At 45.4% G+C, this 15,821-nt stretch overlaps 1 protein-coding gene across 2 annotated transcripts in view; it reads right to left on the reverse strand.

Annotated features, from left to right (window-relative positions):
• Positions 1 to 12,965: 12,965 nt before the first annotated feature.
• The window catches only part of EGFR (epidermal growth factor receptor), a 45,732-nt gene continuing 42,876 nt past the window's right edge, over positions 12,966 to 15,821 (reverse strand). For both annotated transcript variants that reach the window (XM_059818969.1, XM_059818968.1), the window contains 5 exons: positions 15,358 to 15,455; positions 14,734 to 14,901; positions 14,590 to 14,637; positions 14,384 to 14,489; positions 12,966 to 13,342 (listed from right to left, as the gene is read on the reverse strand). In XM_059818969.1, the coding sequence (XP_059674952.1) occupies positions 12,966 to 13,342; positions 14,384 to 14,489; positions 14,590 to 14,637; positions 14,734 to 14,901; positions 15,358 to 15,455 (797 nt within the window). The remainder of the gene's footprint in view (positions 13,343 to 14,383; positions 14,490 to 14,589; positions 14,638 to 14,733; positions 14,902 to 15,357; positions 15,456 to 15,821) is intronic.

A 15,821-nucleotide genomic window follows, 5' to 3' on the forward strand; every position in this document is an offset into this window, starting at 1 on the left:
TATTTATGTTTTCAATATAAAGAGTGTCCCTATTACATATTGCAAGGCAAAAATCATAGTCAACAGAACAGAGGACAAGCCATAAATTCGTAAACTGATCTAAAGGACCGCTGGCTCAGTGGCTGTGAATCAGCAGGACTCCAGTGGGACCCCATTGCTTCATACACACCGGAGAGCTGAAGCAGCCCCAGCACCAGGGAATAACTCTTCTGCTTGGTGAATGGGAGTGAACTGCCAAAAGCGTCTCAGGGCTGGCTGGAGCCAGGCTTGCCCTCGAGTTTCCATCAGTATTATTAAAATTTCAGCTGGGTGTCATCAGACCAGTGATCTATATAGCAAAATATCTTTCTTCTCCCAGTGGCTAACAGTAGCTCCTCAAGGGAAGTGTGTGAGAAAGAGGGCATGTTTACCTCTTAGGGTAATTCAGTTTGTAATGAACCTATTCATTCATATCCCGAGAACATCTGGGTAATTTTTTGGTGCTTCTTTGTGTGAGAAAGCATAAATTTAAGTTGTGGTCATTAAATTAGCTTGAAATAAATGTTAATAGAATAGCAGTCTTTCACCCAAGAAAGTTTTCTGGGCAAACATTTTGAATGATAACCTCAATAATCAGTAACCCAGCATTCAGGATGAAATGTCACCTATGAGCCCATTAAACACTCTTTGAGGTAATACCCTCTCTATGTAAGCAGCTGACAGGCTTGCAAAATAGGAAATTGCATCCTGCAAGAGGATATATACGTGTCTGCGCGCTGTTCTACCTGCTGAGCAAATCTCATTGCATGGAAAGGTTAGACCAGAAGACTGCATACCCAGCATCTCTTTGAGGAAGTCATGCTTGGTAGAGGGGTCTTCTTTTCCATGCAAAATCTAACAGGGCGATTTCAAGGGGATCTAACTGGGCTGGGCACCTAAGAAACATGCAGTACACAAACCAGTCCGCAGCCTGTACGTAGTTCAGCTACAGAGCTAATGCTTGTGAAGTTGCACTGACCCTTTGTTAAAGGACCCGTATAAAAGGTTGCCCTTGCCGCAGCTGAAGTCTTAAACATGGGCTCAAAAATTGGCTTCTATAGGTACTTCCTCCAAACTGCCTCTTTCCTACAGCCCGTGCTTCTCCCCAGTTCCAGATAGGACCCACAGGCACTTATCTTCCTGCGGCACTGCCCAAAACACCACTTGCTACACCCTACTCTACTGAAGAAAAGAAGTCCAAAAGACCATCCGAAGAGCAAGTCTACCTAATCCTGTCCAAAACATCTCCAGAGGGCTCAAACCTTTGTCATGAAACAAAACAACAACATGTATAAAGGGGTTTAGTTAATAACTTATGGAATAAAATGGTGGGTAGGTGCATTAACACCACTTAACAACAGTGACCAAATTCTGATGCAGATTTATTTTAAAGAAAATGCCAGTTTTCTCAAGCCAGCCAAGAAGCCTCTGACATGTCTTTTCTTAGCTGATCCCTCCTGCATGTTTCCTTTCTGTCCTTAAGAAAGATGGTATTCTTCCATCCTGACACCCCTTTGCAGAGCCACACCGACACCTATTTGCTCCCTCCCCTTAGGCCATCCCACACCAGCCCAGTTTGCGTTTCTTTTTCTCGCTTCCCTACCTGTGTGTAATATGCTTTCCTACCTCCCTGGGTCCTTGCGAGGCTAAATTTGTGTCACAGGCCGTCAAGCAGCCAGGGCCACCGTGGAAGGCTCTGCAGGATTATTTTGGGTAGCCTGGATATGCCACCCCCACCCTCCTGCCACCGGCTTCCCCCTGCAACCAGCCTGGTGGAAATCCTCTGAGCTGGCCCAGCTACCAGCATTTGAATGGGCTCATCTCTGGCTAAATAATAGTTCCAAGCTTCCCCATGAGCATTGTCCACCTGGGAGAAGTGACCTATTGGTCTGAATCAGCTTCTATTGAAGGGGAGCATTAGAAAAGCCAATGCGATTAGCGCTCTCCAAGGATGCTTACGAAGATGAATTTGGGATCAGTGCTACCTCTAATAACGATTGCCTAATCACATTTTGTTTAATCGTGTGCAGACCACCGTTTCTCCCAGGAACTGCCTGTCTTTTTCTGTTGGTTTCAAGTGCCCGTTGGAGGTAGCCTCACCATCGAGTAACTATGAAGGCGTACCTTGCCGCTGCCTGACACGGTGGGGCATCACCCCGTTGGTATGCCAAGACTTACCTCGGCAGGGCTATCAGCATGGCTTTGCTTTGATGTGGAACCGGGGAGAAAGCAGCCTGACTTTGAGGAGGAAGGCAGCTGCGTGTGCTTTTGTAACGTTATATATTACTTAGGGAAATCCGCCGCAGAGGCCTGCCTGTTGCCCTCTGCGAATACAGAAAGAAAGCTGAGCTCCCGAAGAGCTCAGGTTTTGGCACACGGGCGTTTTGTTACTTTTCCCCACCTACACAACTGATGTCTGATGGAAGTTAGGTTGGTTGGCTTAGCACCCACGAGAACAATTCAGAGCCTCACCTGTTTACAAGTCTATTCCGGCATCATTATTCACAGAAAAACAGAGTGGCCAGATTTTTTAGGCAGATCTCCATTGGCTTCTGAACCAATAACACAAGCAGTAGAAATCATCTCACGTTAGTAAGCCCCAAGGACCAATATACTAATTTTTAAACGTGTACGGAGGCATTATTTGCATTAGGCAAGACCGTGGCTTTTCTAAAGCTGCCATTCACTGAAAATAGCCTTTTTCATTTGTGCAGTGGGATAAATCTATGCCGGAGCCTCCCCATATGAAACAGAAAGGCTGGACAAAGACTACTGCCCACCAGCAGTTTAATGATCACAAACCAAAGATGAACCTAAATCTCTTTGCCCTGACACAGCCTATTTGCATTCTTCACAGCATTCTTCTATTTGCAGCCTATTGCACTCTTCACAGCATCATCTGCACAATATTGCTTTTCTCGCAAGACATGAAGAAACCCAATAACTGAGCATTAGGGAAATGGAATGCTTCACAGCAACACACACAAGAGCTTCTGAGGGCAGGAGGATGTCACACTTGTCACAATCTTGTCACTTTACCCTTGTCACCAAGGGGTACAGTCACATCCTTCGGACGCACGTTGCCATGTCAGACGTCAGCCCTATCGTGCACGCAATTGCATTGCAAGTCTACGGAAACTAAACCGCCAAAGAGAAGGATTAATCTTCCATTGTATCAGTGCGGCGACCCTTTCCAGCAGCAGCCCCGCACTTAGGTTGGATTAAATATACCGTGAACCTGTACTCCAAATGGACCGGAAAAGAAATGGCCTATGCAAGCTCGTTTTTTCTGCTCTGTTTGCTGGGAGACCTATTTTAATGGCCAGAGTTTCTTTCTCTTCCAAGAGAGGGCACTAGTAGCTTTTCTTCTGCTGCTCTCAGAAGCAAGGGTAATTGTAGTAGACTTGTTGGCTGGGCTCTAAGTGCCAAACCCGGGGTAGAGGCACCAGAAACTACACAGACTCTGCAAGCTTAGTTTCCTTTTAGCAATCTCAAATAGCTGCATGCGCTTCCTACGATTGCCCCACGACAGGTCTGGCCGCAGGGAGAGCTCTGTGCCTGGAGGACCTCACCACCGCGCTGTGCCGGAGCCGTGTCCTAGGGACATTCATGCCTAGCCCAGCTTGGTTTGACCTAGCATGGCTTAGTCTCCGCAGGCAGGGGTAGAGGTCACACATCGCTGTATTTCTTACCCACGAGCATTAAACTCACACACAGGTCCTCTACTTTTGATGATTTAATAGGCTTCAAGAGCTAGAGGTAAACCTATACAACCAGCTGTGACCATTAGTAGCTGTACTTTGGCTTGTTAAATGAGTGTCAGTTTGAATACTGCTAAATAAAAGCTGTCTGTGACACAAGAATAACCATCTCTCATCTCATCATCATTCCTATCTAAGAGCAACAGTGTCCACTGAAGTGTAGCGCAATCCATAAGTCTGTCCCCCCTCCCAAAAAAAAAAAAAAAAATTTGGAAAAAAGAAAGTGCAAACCAGCCCATATGATACTGGATAAAAATGATAAACGCTTACTGTGCTATTTCTGGGTTATTTCAGTTTCACGGAGCTGTAACTCACTGAAGGCAGCAGTCTCTGAGGTTAACACAGGCATTAAATAACATTCCTTCTGCTCTTTTCAGAAAGAAAACAGGTTTTAAAGTAAAAGGCTTTCCACAACAAGAGCTCTGGTGTTGAACTTCACACAGATGGTGCTTATTAGAGCAATTTCAATTCCCAACAAACAATTTAAAGCACCACCTGAGCAGTAATTCCAGCTCCTCTATCAACTAAACAGCAACAGTAATCCCCATTGTAGGACTAGGGGTTTATTCCCCCATGGATACTTAGATGTGGGCTCTAAGCAGGCCACCTCATCCTGTGGGCAGGGATGTGGGGAGCAAGACCAGCCACTTCGCTGAGCACCCTGAGCAGGATGTGTCCTTTGGAGCCTGCCGTGCCAGCGGCACCCCTCCTGGGGTCTGCCATGGGTCTGACTTGGGTGGGCGCTGACGTAGGAGCTGAGCCTGTCTCTGCCAGCAAACATAATGCAACTTTAAGGAGGCTGAGCCACCTCCTCTGCAGACCCCAGCACCTGCCTTTGCTAATTGCACGGTCCCTCTTTCGTGCCAGACTCGTGCCTGCTACAAATGCCGCTGCAGAAGCGTCGCCCGCCGCGGTCGGCAGCCGTAGGGCAGGAAGGAGCGAGGCCGTTTGTGACCAGTTACCGCTAAAACGTGACTGCCCCAAAGAGCGATGGCGAAGCCCTTCCCCGTTCAGCGCTGTAGTAGGCATGTAGGTCTGTCCCAGGCGCCGTGGTTGGTGGTCCGACTATGGCTGGGGGCCTCCTCAGAGCACGTTGGTGCTTTTATTGGCCGCCTTGGAAATTTCTTACGCGATCTGATCTAATTATCGCGCGTTCAGATTAGCTCCCCAGCAGCTGGCTTTGTTGCTTTCCCGGGTCGAGCTCAGGAGCGCCGAAGGGCAAGGCTTGCTTAGCGCTGCTGCCGATAATGATGGAGCATGTGGAAGAGGCTTGTATTCCTCTCCTGTCTTTAAATAGCAATTTTCTTTATCTTATCTTAGCCTACCATATCCTGTGCGGGCAGATAGGGGGGTTAAACTGCAGCTGTGTTTCTTTGGCTGTTTTCTCCTCTTGCACCCTTTGTCACTTTTTGTGTTTCAGTTATTTGAAGTTGGCAGCACTGAGCTCAGTGGAAATGCTGAATGCCCGTCCTTCCCAAATACCTGCACATTTCTATACCTACAACACTCTTCATTTTAAGTTCCTCTCTTTCGGTGCTTTGACAGTGGGATTTATCCCCATCAGTGTCCCTACCTCTCTGGGGTAAGTAGAGGCGTTCCTCTGCCTCTGTTAACCTATCTATCTGTGAAATCCAGAGAACAGCAGTCTCCTGTCTGATGAAGACTTTTGAATCTATAAGTTTTTTTCTGATCATCACAGAGGAGGTGTGTGGATATACAACATATATTTCAGTTTCCTTCTTGGTATTAATACTAATTAGTATTCTTCATAATAATAATACTGACTTATATAGAATCTTCCCCAGCCAGCTGATCACCAGAGAGGGGGGAAAAAAATCACTTGCCAAAAGAGCAAAGATTTATTTCATTACTTTTATTAAAATAAAAATATCATGCATTAATACGCATTAGACATTTCTGAGAACCAGTAATATGAAGATTAAGACTACGTCATTTCTGCATAAAGTAAGTTGAGCTGGTACAACATGCAGCCTACGTATTGGAAGGGACTGGATGGAAAGATGAAAACGAGAAAGGTGCTGTAGTGGCTTTTTTTCCTGTGTACAAAGTTAATCTCTAAAGACAGAAATGATTTAATTTACTAATCGTGATACCAGGGACTTATCCAGGCTGAATGTGTACTGACAGTTCCAGCTCCTCTCTTCTTTACTGTCTTGTCAACCCAGTGTATTTTGCTTTGTTACATTGAGGACCCTGTAATTCCTTTAATCTTTGTCTGCTACATGTTCCACCAGTCAGATGATTAAACACCAATACTCAGGGGAGCCTGGGGCTTCATTTGACTGGCTTTGCTAACAGAATTTCTCTTTCTGCATAGTGTAGCACAACAATTTAAGTCACCAGTGTGACTCTGGTCGAGACTTTCTTTTGCCTTTCCTTACGAGGGAGTCCCGCGTTGCTCCTGCACAGCTCGTAGCTATGCAATTCGGAAATGGCCAGCAGTATGGCTTCATCCGCCAAGCGACACACGGATCAGCTTTTGAGAGATTGCTTTGACTGTGCTTCTGCTTTTGTCATAAAAGTGAAGTGAGAACCTGCCATGCATTTTGAAAGAGCAGCTTTTATTAGCGCCCTGATAAGCAGCACCTGGGCTTTCATATTGCACTTCCAATGGTCACAAGAGTTAGCTGTATTATTGCTCGCGTTGTGAAACTCCAGCACTGTGCATGCAGAGAGCCAAAGAGTCTTGGAGAGAGGAAAGGGTCCTGTTGTTAGCTTCACTAAGCTCTGGATAAATCCCCAAAGTGACAACTTTTACCAGAAAAAAAACCCAACCCTAAGTCCATCAGTAAAGAACCCTTAATGGGAGTTCTTCTCTGGCTACAAACCCTACAAGCTAGCCACTGATTTTTCTTCCCCCCAAATACAACAGTATATTACAATAAAAGTTCTCCAAAAATTAAAAACAATTAAAAAGAATAATATACACCTCATTTTTATCGCTCAATATACAAACAATCTTTGATCAACAGTATAAACCATTAAACCATATAAAAGTCAAGAGTTTCTTATTGTACAAATAGTGCTTTCATAGTTGAGTAACTTTACAATGCTGCGAGGGTACCGTCTGTATCTATGGATATATTGCTTGACAGTTTATTAAAACCAAGACATTATACCTTATACTAGGTTGATTGCATCAATAGAAAGCAGCCTAAAATGGGCAATGGATCCATAGGATCTCTGATTATTGCGAGGGATTTTCAAAAATCACTCAACATTAGCCTTGTTTTATACTCTCAGTGTAATCAAGTTAAACATCCCATTTATTTCAAGGGGAATGCTATTAGGAACAGAGGATTAAAAAAGCAACCTAGGTATGTGAGCCAAGCCTCCTACCATTGTAGACAACTACTTCACTTATTCCCTTTCATAAAATACGAGGATAACATTGATGGCGGTTGCAAATGCACGCTCTTCAGCTAGCTTGTGAGAGGTAAGGAGAAGGGTCTGAATAAATTCCAGCGCAACTGGAAACGATGCACCTTATCAGCTACATAGGAACAACACCTTCAACCAGTCCAGTTGTTAGTTGCGGGTTTGATTTCTGGTTTTCACCTTGTTAATCAGAAAAATCCATTACTTCAAGGCGAGAGGTACAGAGAGACCACAAAGCCCACGCTGTCGTGCATCCAGACAGCCCTATCTGCACCACCTAAGAGGATGAGCGCAAAGTTGGTGGAGCACCAGCCCTGAATCTTGGCTGAGGGCATTCTGCCTGCTGACTTTGGCCGTACACGAGGTGTCGTGTCTTTTGCCAGCTAGGTATTCAGTTATCAATTTTCCCTCAGGAAACCCTTTGATCGGATGCTGCCGAGGGTTGGCTTGACCTCTAATGGTGGTACAGCCTACTATCGCCACACTCTTCTCTCCCATGTATAAGAAGGAGGAGTTGTGTGCAGTACCTCTGACCAACCCGCAATTCTCGGTCCACGTGGCCGCCGTAATACAGGTGATCTGCCAAAACACACGATGTCGAATGGAGGCAGGACGCATGGCAGAAAGGAAGGCCTATCACGAAAGCGCCGTGATTTCAACTCCCCCGCACAATTAAAGTAATAATACATAACCAAAAGTGTTATCGATTTAAAGTCTCACTGCCTGCCTATGCGCTTCCTCACATAAAAAGCAGTTATCTCATCAAGTCTCATCTTCACATCATTGTATTTTTTCCTGATACTGAGCCAAAACATCATGTATTTGTTTCTTTTTTTCTTAACCGTGTCCCTGTTCAGCTATTGCGTTGAGTAGAAAATGAATCGAAATGGAGTAGAGGTCGTAGGTCTGGCCCTGAAAGTGATACCTGGTCCTGATATTTGGTTTGGTTTTCTATGGGCAGGTCTCACCCTCCTGTCAAGCCCTCTTGGCTCAGCGGAGGTCTGGCCCAGCCCCAACGAGGAGTGGAGAGCTGGAGCTTTTCCCTGTAACGAGAGGCTGTGGAAGTGGCGATCAATACCCTATTCCTTTAAAGCAAGAAAAAAAAGACGTTACATCTTTGGTCCTAATGCAGCCCATTTGACAAGCTACTTGAAGGTGTTGTGTTTTTCTTTTGTATAAACTTTTTTTTTTTCCTATTATTTTATTATTTTAAAAAGGCTCCTTAAAAGTTGTTCGTCAGAACAAAGAGATAACACTTACAAAAAGAAAGCTAGAAAATGGGGTCCCAATATAAACATTTGAAACAGTGGTGATAAAACATTACAAAGCATTCTTGCCAAGTGTTATACACAGAATTTGACATTTCATGGTTTCCATCAGGAAGGGGGACACAGGTACATTTCCATACTTTGTCCTGATTCAGATGTTTTCTCACAGAGAAACGCAGGGGGAAACAAAAGCCTGAGTACCGTAACTGCTTATTTGGAGAGGCAGTGGTCGTACTACCAGAAGATGTTGAACTCTGAATCTGAAAAATGAGTGCTTGTCTGGAAATGCAAAGTTTCTCCTTGGCACCCTGGAGCACCCCCAGACACACCGAGGACACCCCAGGCACCTTGTGATGGGACCTCTTTAAGCCGTTTGGGGTCCTGTGACATTGTTGTAGCCCTCATTGCGTCTCCCAGGGAAGAGAAGAGATTCACCCCATAGTACGAATGCCGTGTACGCTGGTTTTCGCACAAGCGATCTCTGCAAGAGGGCGTCGCTTCAAGCCGGTAGCAGGGACGGGAGCCACGTGTCTATTCCCACCCGTAGCCGCAGGAACAGTCAATGGCCTCATGGGCCTGGCAAATCCCTGGGCAAATTCGGCAGCTGTCTCGGGTATGGATTGGCAGGCTGCACCCCTTCCCTGGCATTGCTCTGCTTACACAAGCCCCTTCCTTTCAAATAAACCACGGGACCATATTTTCTAATGCCGGGGCTTCACGTGGCCATCTGACAGTGACGCTGGTGGGACAGGGCATCGCCCTGAGGCGTTCCAGAAACCACCATCTAGTTCCAACTGCTCTCTCTAGAAGACTCACTGCATTGTTGCCTGCCAGCTGGAAATAAAAGCAAGCCCCTGACCTCTCGGATGAATTTGCCCGACAGGACCAATTGCAACATGAAGGAAATTTCCCAAGCCAACTCCCTTTGCAGCAGAAGAAAACAACCCAAGGCCCAAATGAAGTCAAGAGCGCTGACACTGTACACAGATCACTGGAAAACATCAAAGTAAGATGAAGACTCTTGACTTAACTTACTTCTTCATATACTTGGCAGTTATTAAAAGTCTTAAATTATTATTGCAAAAGCAGTTCCGTATTAACTGCTGCTTTATGATTAAGAGACGCTAACTTGTGAGTGGTTTTGTTTTGCCTTCCACGAGAAATACAGTAAAAAGGGAAATTTTAATTTTCTCGATTGTTAAGACTCTGTTAGCTTTTAAAAGTGGCTGAGGCATGCTACGTCTCCCTATTCAGTTGCGTTTTAAAAATCAGCATTTTCTACCCACACCTCCTGAGAGACAACGGCAGAACCTTCAAGTTATTTTTGGATGCTGATTCATGTAAGCTCTCAAGACGCAGTGTATTTATTTTTTCTAATAGTTGTAAAAACACAACTTCTATGTCCCATCCAGTAGCCTAAACCCCACGCAACACGGCATCAGCAAGGCCCCATGAAACGCTGCCTAACCATGTTTGCCTTCATGAGCACCTATGATCTGCACGGGGCTCCTTGCAGTTACATGCTCAGCGAGCTGCAGTGGGGAAACCAGACCATTTCAGCTGCTTACTGATTTTTAATTTATTTTTTTTCATCTTGGTGGAAATCATTTGGTACATCGCTAATGTCTGTTACCCTACGAGCATCACCCCGTGTAGCACCCGCGGTCCCATCCACTCCCACTGCCGCTGTATTTGCCCCTGCAGGCACTGCCCACAGACTACAGCACACCGCCCAGTTTTTATTTTTTGCTGGCTTTTGAATCATTACTGAGCTGCCGATTTACAAATCATGGCTTACAGTCTAGCAGAACTACTTTACAATATAGCTGATCCCCCTAATTCGGAATCTGTAGATTTGTATCGAGAGTTTGTGGTCCTACATCCTCTTTCCTACTTTTCTCATTAAAAACAATACATTAAAAAAGTGATGCTCTTTCAAATTTACATTACTTCATTTTTAGATGAATCTCCGTTTCTAAGCAATGAGTCGCTACTGAATCCCTCCTAAACTGTTATGGGCAAGCATATTAACCTCTATTAAATAATGTTCATGCTACATAATGCTGGTGATACATATTGCTACGTCTTAGTCACTTTCTTGTTTTAACTAACAGATTAAACCAAAACATCAATAAATTCTTTTGTGCAATAGTGTCGGAAAGATTCTGCAGGAGAACGTGCACTATGTGATTTTCTAGTGTTCTGCTCCGGAGACATAACAGATTTAGCAAATTGGAAATTATCTCTGATTCCTGTTAAGATCATTTTTTGGTTTTATGTACATTCCTCCCGGGGCGGTGGGTGGAGAAAAGCAGCGCTGCCTGTGCGTACATGTTGCACGCTTGTGAGAGCAACACAACAAATCTGCTCTCAGGAACGCAAAGAGAAATCTGCCGCTAATTGGACGTGGGAACTGGCTGTTGGTTAGCGTTTTAAATACAAGCCAGTAATAAGCAAAGTCAAACATTGCATCCTCCATATCGCTGTGCCTGGGACTTGGTCATAGTGACACAGATGTACCAAATGGGACAATCTTTGGATTTTGACCCAATATACTGCTCTACCCTAGACTGCAGCTAGGGTAGACACGAGCTGCTAATGCATTCTATGCCGTGTTACTTATAAAAGGGGTCATTTCACATGACCGTTCTTCTCCTTCGTTCCTCCATAAATCTGTAAAAACAATGTTCTGGGGATTTGCTGCTTGATCCTGGACTCCAGATGCAATACTTAAACTGAAACTCATATATTCAAGACACAGTGGTGGCATAAATTTGACTATTTCTTGCTACTTAATATAGACTACATCTCCTCTGCAACTCAGCTGCTTATGCTACCCTCAAGCAAGTTGCCAATCTTCAACTAGTTAAGGGCCTTTGTACCAAAATCACCAAATGTGCATTTGCTTTCTGATGTAGCGGTGCGATTAAAATAGCACTGCCCAGCTGCTGGTGGGATGCGTTTAAATTACTGGCTAAATTCACACTTTAGGCATTTTATTCCTCCTACGTTCATAAGAAACGTTAACGATGGAAGAATCTGAAGTTCTGTATCATGGGGCCCCCGGAAAGAGTAGCTGCTTTTGCTGCCGTGATTGATTCATACTACGAAGCTAAAATCTTCGCCTTGCCTAGTCTGCCTATTCTGCACTGGTAACAGAAGATGATGATGGGTATTTTAAGGAAGCACTAGGCAGCCCTGTGTTTCAGAAGAGGCAGATAATATTTTCCATCACTCCAGATTATTCTTCCTTCCCTTAAATTCATTCTCACTGCCCCTCCTGCATTGCCAGGATAAGTAACCCCAAAGGGACAGGCAACCAGCCCCAGCCTCCGCCCCAGCGTGCGTGGTACGGCAATTGGCAGTACTGTGCCTTGAAGTGAGTAAAGCGTAACACTGATATACCCCTTTTCTTTGCCAAATGTGTAAGGGAAAATGATTTCTGCTCTGAGCCCCTTTAGGAAGGGAAATAAAACTGCTTCGCTAGAGCTACCTGTGTTTCTTGCCCTAGTCAAGTTTAATTAAGTATAGTTCTTCCAGTCTGTCTCGTGAATGCTCCAATTTGCCACTATTTGCATTTCCTTGACATTTAATTAAAGTCTGTTAAACATTATTTGACACTTCATTTTTCAGTTACGGCAACATCTTTAACAGTTTTGTTGAAGAAGAAAGGCATTTTGACAACTCGACAGCTGCGTAAGGGATCAGAAGAAAAAAAAGTCTTGCGTTTGACCATCAGAAAGCAGACTAGCGAGCACTTTATAACCATGTACAGATGACTTTGAGGTGAGTTCCTCCTGTCAGTTTTTAGCAGTAGTGGTCAGTAGGTGATGCATCGTGCCATTTTGCTCCTTGTGCTAGTTTTCCCCGGAGCGATCCGCTCCATACTGCCCTGGGCAGAATCTCCCATATGTCCCCCAGATGCACTTCTCCTCTTCGTGCCAAGAAGCAGTATATGGAGCCAATTTGTAAAAATCCGGTGGTTTGGAATAACTGTTTCTGTTCCAGGAGTTTTGGAAAGCTATTTAGTAACATTATTTTTTTTTTCCTGCTGGTGATCCGAGCACCACATAGCAGACCAGCAGTACAAGCGTCTGATCTTGTAAAAGATCCCAAAATTCTGTTAGAAACACTTATAAAAATACAGACTGTAGAAAGGAATTTGACTGTACAATGTGTACAGCTCTCAAGTTCATCCCAGAGTGGCTTCTTACCATGCTACCATTTGAAAATGAAAGGAATGCATCCGTATTTCTTCTGTCCAGGAAGATCCCGCTCCATCCCAACATGCATCCGAGTGCAGGCTATGGGCCTCAGTTATTACGTGGAAATGGGCAGGAAAAGACCCAAACTACCCTCAGACAGGCTTCGCAGTTTCAGCCCCCATGCCGAAAAGGGAAGGTGTGCTTATTGATGCATTGCGGTCGCTGTTCGCTACGAGCAAGAGTCCGTTCTTGCAGCAGCCAGGTGATTCACCGAGAGTCTGGCTTGCCTCGCCGCAAGAAGAAATTCTCTATGGTCATGCTGAGGCTTCAATGTATTCACTTTTTGGTGCTGCTACCCTCAAGTACTCCGGGTTCTCTGCTGCGGGAACTTTCAAGAGACCGTTAGGTTTGGTTTCCTTCGGTAAGAAGTCCTGCTGGTAGTCAGGATTGTCCAGATTTATTTGGTGGTTGCCTGCCTGGATCCAGTAAGGAGAGCTCTCAAAGACCGTCTTGGCCAGCGGAGACTGGTTGGTGTTGAGATACTCGGGGTTGTCCACAGCTGTGCTGTGTGAATTCTGGTAGCTGGAGTCCGTGGGGACCTTTGAGTTTGCTGTGAGCGAGAAGTTGTTGTAGATTGGATTCTGGACTGCTGAGGCAGATGCTTTCTTGGGCACCAACTGGTTTACATACTCTGGAATAAAAAAGAAAATAAAAATCAAAAGGAATGAAAATGAAGACACATAACCCATGCAGCCTCTTGCATCACTCGAGGTGCAGTTTCAACCCAGCTGCCACTTGCTCTTCGTGCACAGCTTCTCACTGAACGTCCCGGAGCGGACGAGAGCCAAAGGCAGGGACTGCCGTGCCGTGGCACCAAACTGCCGTGGCTGCCCCAAAGTTCACCTTCAGGAATTCGGTTTGCAAAGCAGCAGAAAGACAGCTTGGACCACGAGACAGCGAGATAGCTGCTGCTGATTTTAGTGACGTGGGGGTGGCTACGTCCCAGATACTGTTCTGAAATTGCAGTCAGGGAGCTTTGCTGCCAGAAGCTGTTTCCCTAGAAGAATGTTTAGAGATGAGGGAAGTGCCTAGAAAATACAGGACTGGCGGAAACAGAGACTCCACATCTCACTTAAATGCCATCCCCTGCAGGGTCTTTCACCCTTTTTAGCTGTGGTGTATTCTTGGAAGGGTTGCTTGGGTTTTTTTTAAGGACACAAAGCATCCCGGCTGCATAACCCAGCGGCAGCTCCCTCGGTGCTTGCTGGCTCCCTCTCCGACCGCCTACACTGTTAAGTCCACGTGAAACTGTGAGCTGCCTTCTGTGTATCAACATCTGAAAGCAGTGAAACTGCCGGAAGGCTATTTATATTGCTGAAATGGTTTAAGGGGTGAAACCCGGTTTTTAGAGGATATTTTCCGAAGTGCAGGGGTGGTAGAAAGCTTTAAACGTGTAACCACGCATGCAAACTCCCCGGCCAGATGGCACACGTGGCAAACATGAGGAACTTGGCTGGTGAAGGAACCGACATGAGAAACGGTCAGAAGCAGCCAGAAAAGGTCTAGGAAAAGGGTATGTGCACACATTTTCACTCCCATTTACCGACCAAAACAGGTCGGAAGCATTTGGATTGCTTCCTTTCTACAGGAAAGGAAGGACAACGATTATATTCACAACCAAATGGCTTGTGAATGAGTGGCTATGGGATAGAAACACGGGAGAGGTACTCACCCGGGGCTGGCAGGAAGCCGTCATCTATGCTGTCCTCCAAGAAAGCGCCCGTTGGGTCTGAGCTATACCTCTGGACAAAGCTGTCTTCCCTCACAGGGTGCCCCTGCTAGGTTTGAAGTAGAGAAAATCAATATTAAAGGGACTGTTTTGTAGAAGTTGACGCACAGAGGAGAAGTTGCTCTTTTTTTAAAGGTCATCCCACTTACCCCGTTTCTGTCAATGCAGGTTGTAGCAGAATTGTTGCTAGTAGCACTCTTTTTAAAAGAGAGAGAAAGAAAATACAGACATTATGAGAAGCAGATCACTCTGAAAATTGCTTGTCATGTTTCCACACAGGGAAAGTTTCATACCAATGAACTCAAGAGCGGAGTGCGGGATGTTGAGGGGCTGTTGAAGAAGCCCTGGTGTGGCACGAGATACTCATCCGCGTCCACTATATCTTCCATGTCCTCCTCCTCCATCAGGGTACGATAAAACTTGGAGTCCGTAGGGCTGGGCAGGTGCATCCTATCGTCTCCCTGTGAGACAAGGCGGCGTGAGAGAGGACTCGCAGACTCCCTTCAAGCCCTCATTATCCCCTTCTCTGAGAGACAATGTAATTTAGCAAGAGGTCTGAGATGCAGAATCTTGATCTGTGTGCTTAACAAAATTTACCTAGAGTTTTGGGGAATTTGGGCCTGCAATCTCTGTCTATGCTGCTGTAAAATATCTGTGTTTTGAAGAAGATCAAACTCTTCTCCTCTCAGGACTGCAGTATGGAGTATTACCGGTCCTAGACTGGGACCAGTACTAAGAAAACAGGGACTGGTCTTGAAATTTTGTTTGTGGTTCTAGCTGAATGTGTTAAGAACTGGAAAGCAACGGTAAATCTGGCCTTAAATTATCCATACTATATATTTTCATATGCATTACTAATGATTTAGGGCCTCATATTAAATGCCTATCAGACATCTTCCTACCATTGGGTTTAGTACCTGTATAACGAGATAGCGTGGGGGGTCACGGGCCATTTTCGAGAACTCGGCGATCAGTTCGCGGAACTTGGGACGGCTGTCTGCATCGATCATCCAGCCTGAAGGGATGACAGGGAAAGCAACACACAAATAAAGTTGTTTTGGTGATCAAACACAGAGCTTAAAACAAAACGTAACAGTGAAAAGAACAGCACCATACATGCTGTTAAGGTTCTACCCGTAAGGGACCACCATAAAAAGTTCATTCACCAGCCACTGCTGTGACTTTCAGCATTTAAAATGCACATCTTGGCCGTTTTGGGAAGAATGAAGGAGGTAATAAAACCCCACGTCGGAAAAGCTCCAGGCTGAGCCTGTCTCCTCTCCTGCTGGCCTATCTCCGCTTGGGCAGGGAGGTCCTACCCGCGTGACAATAACCTATCACTCCTGAGGGTACCAAATGGGTGGCCAGCCTGGGTCGGTCC

The sequence above is a fragment of the Gavia stellata genome, chromosome 6 (genome assembly GCF_030936135.1).
Source record: "Gavia stellata isolate bGavSte3 chromosome 6, bGavSte3.hap2, whole genome shotgun sequence".
NCBI classification, from domain to species: domain Eukaryota; kingdom Metazoa; phylum Chordata; class Aves; order Gaviiformes; family Gaviidae; genus Gavia; species Gavia stellata.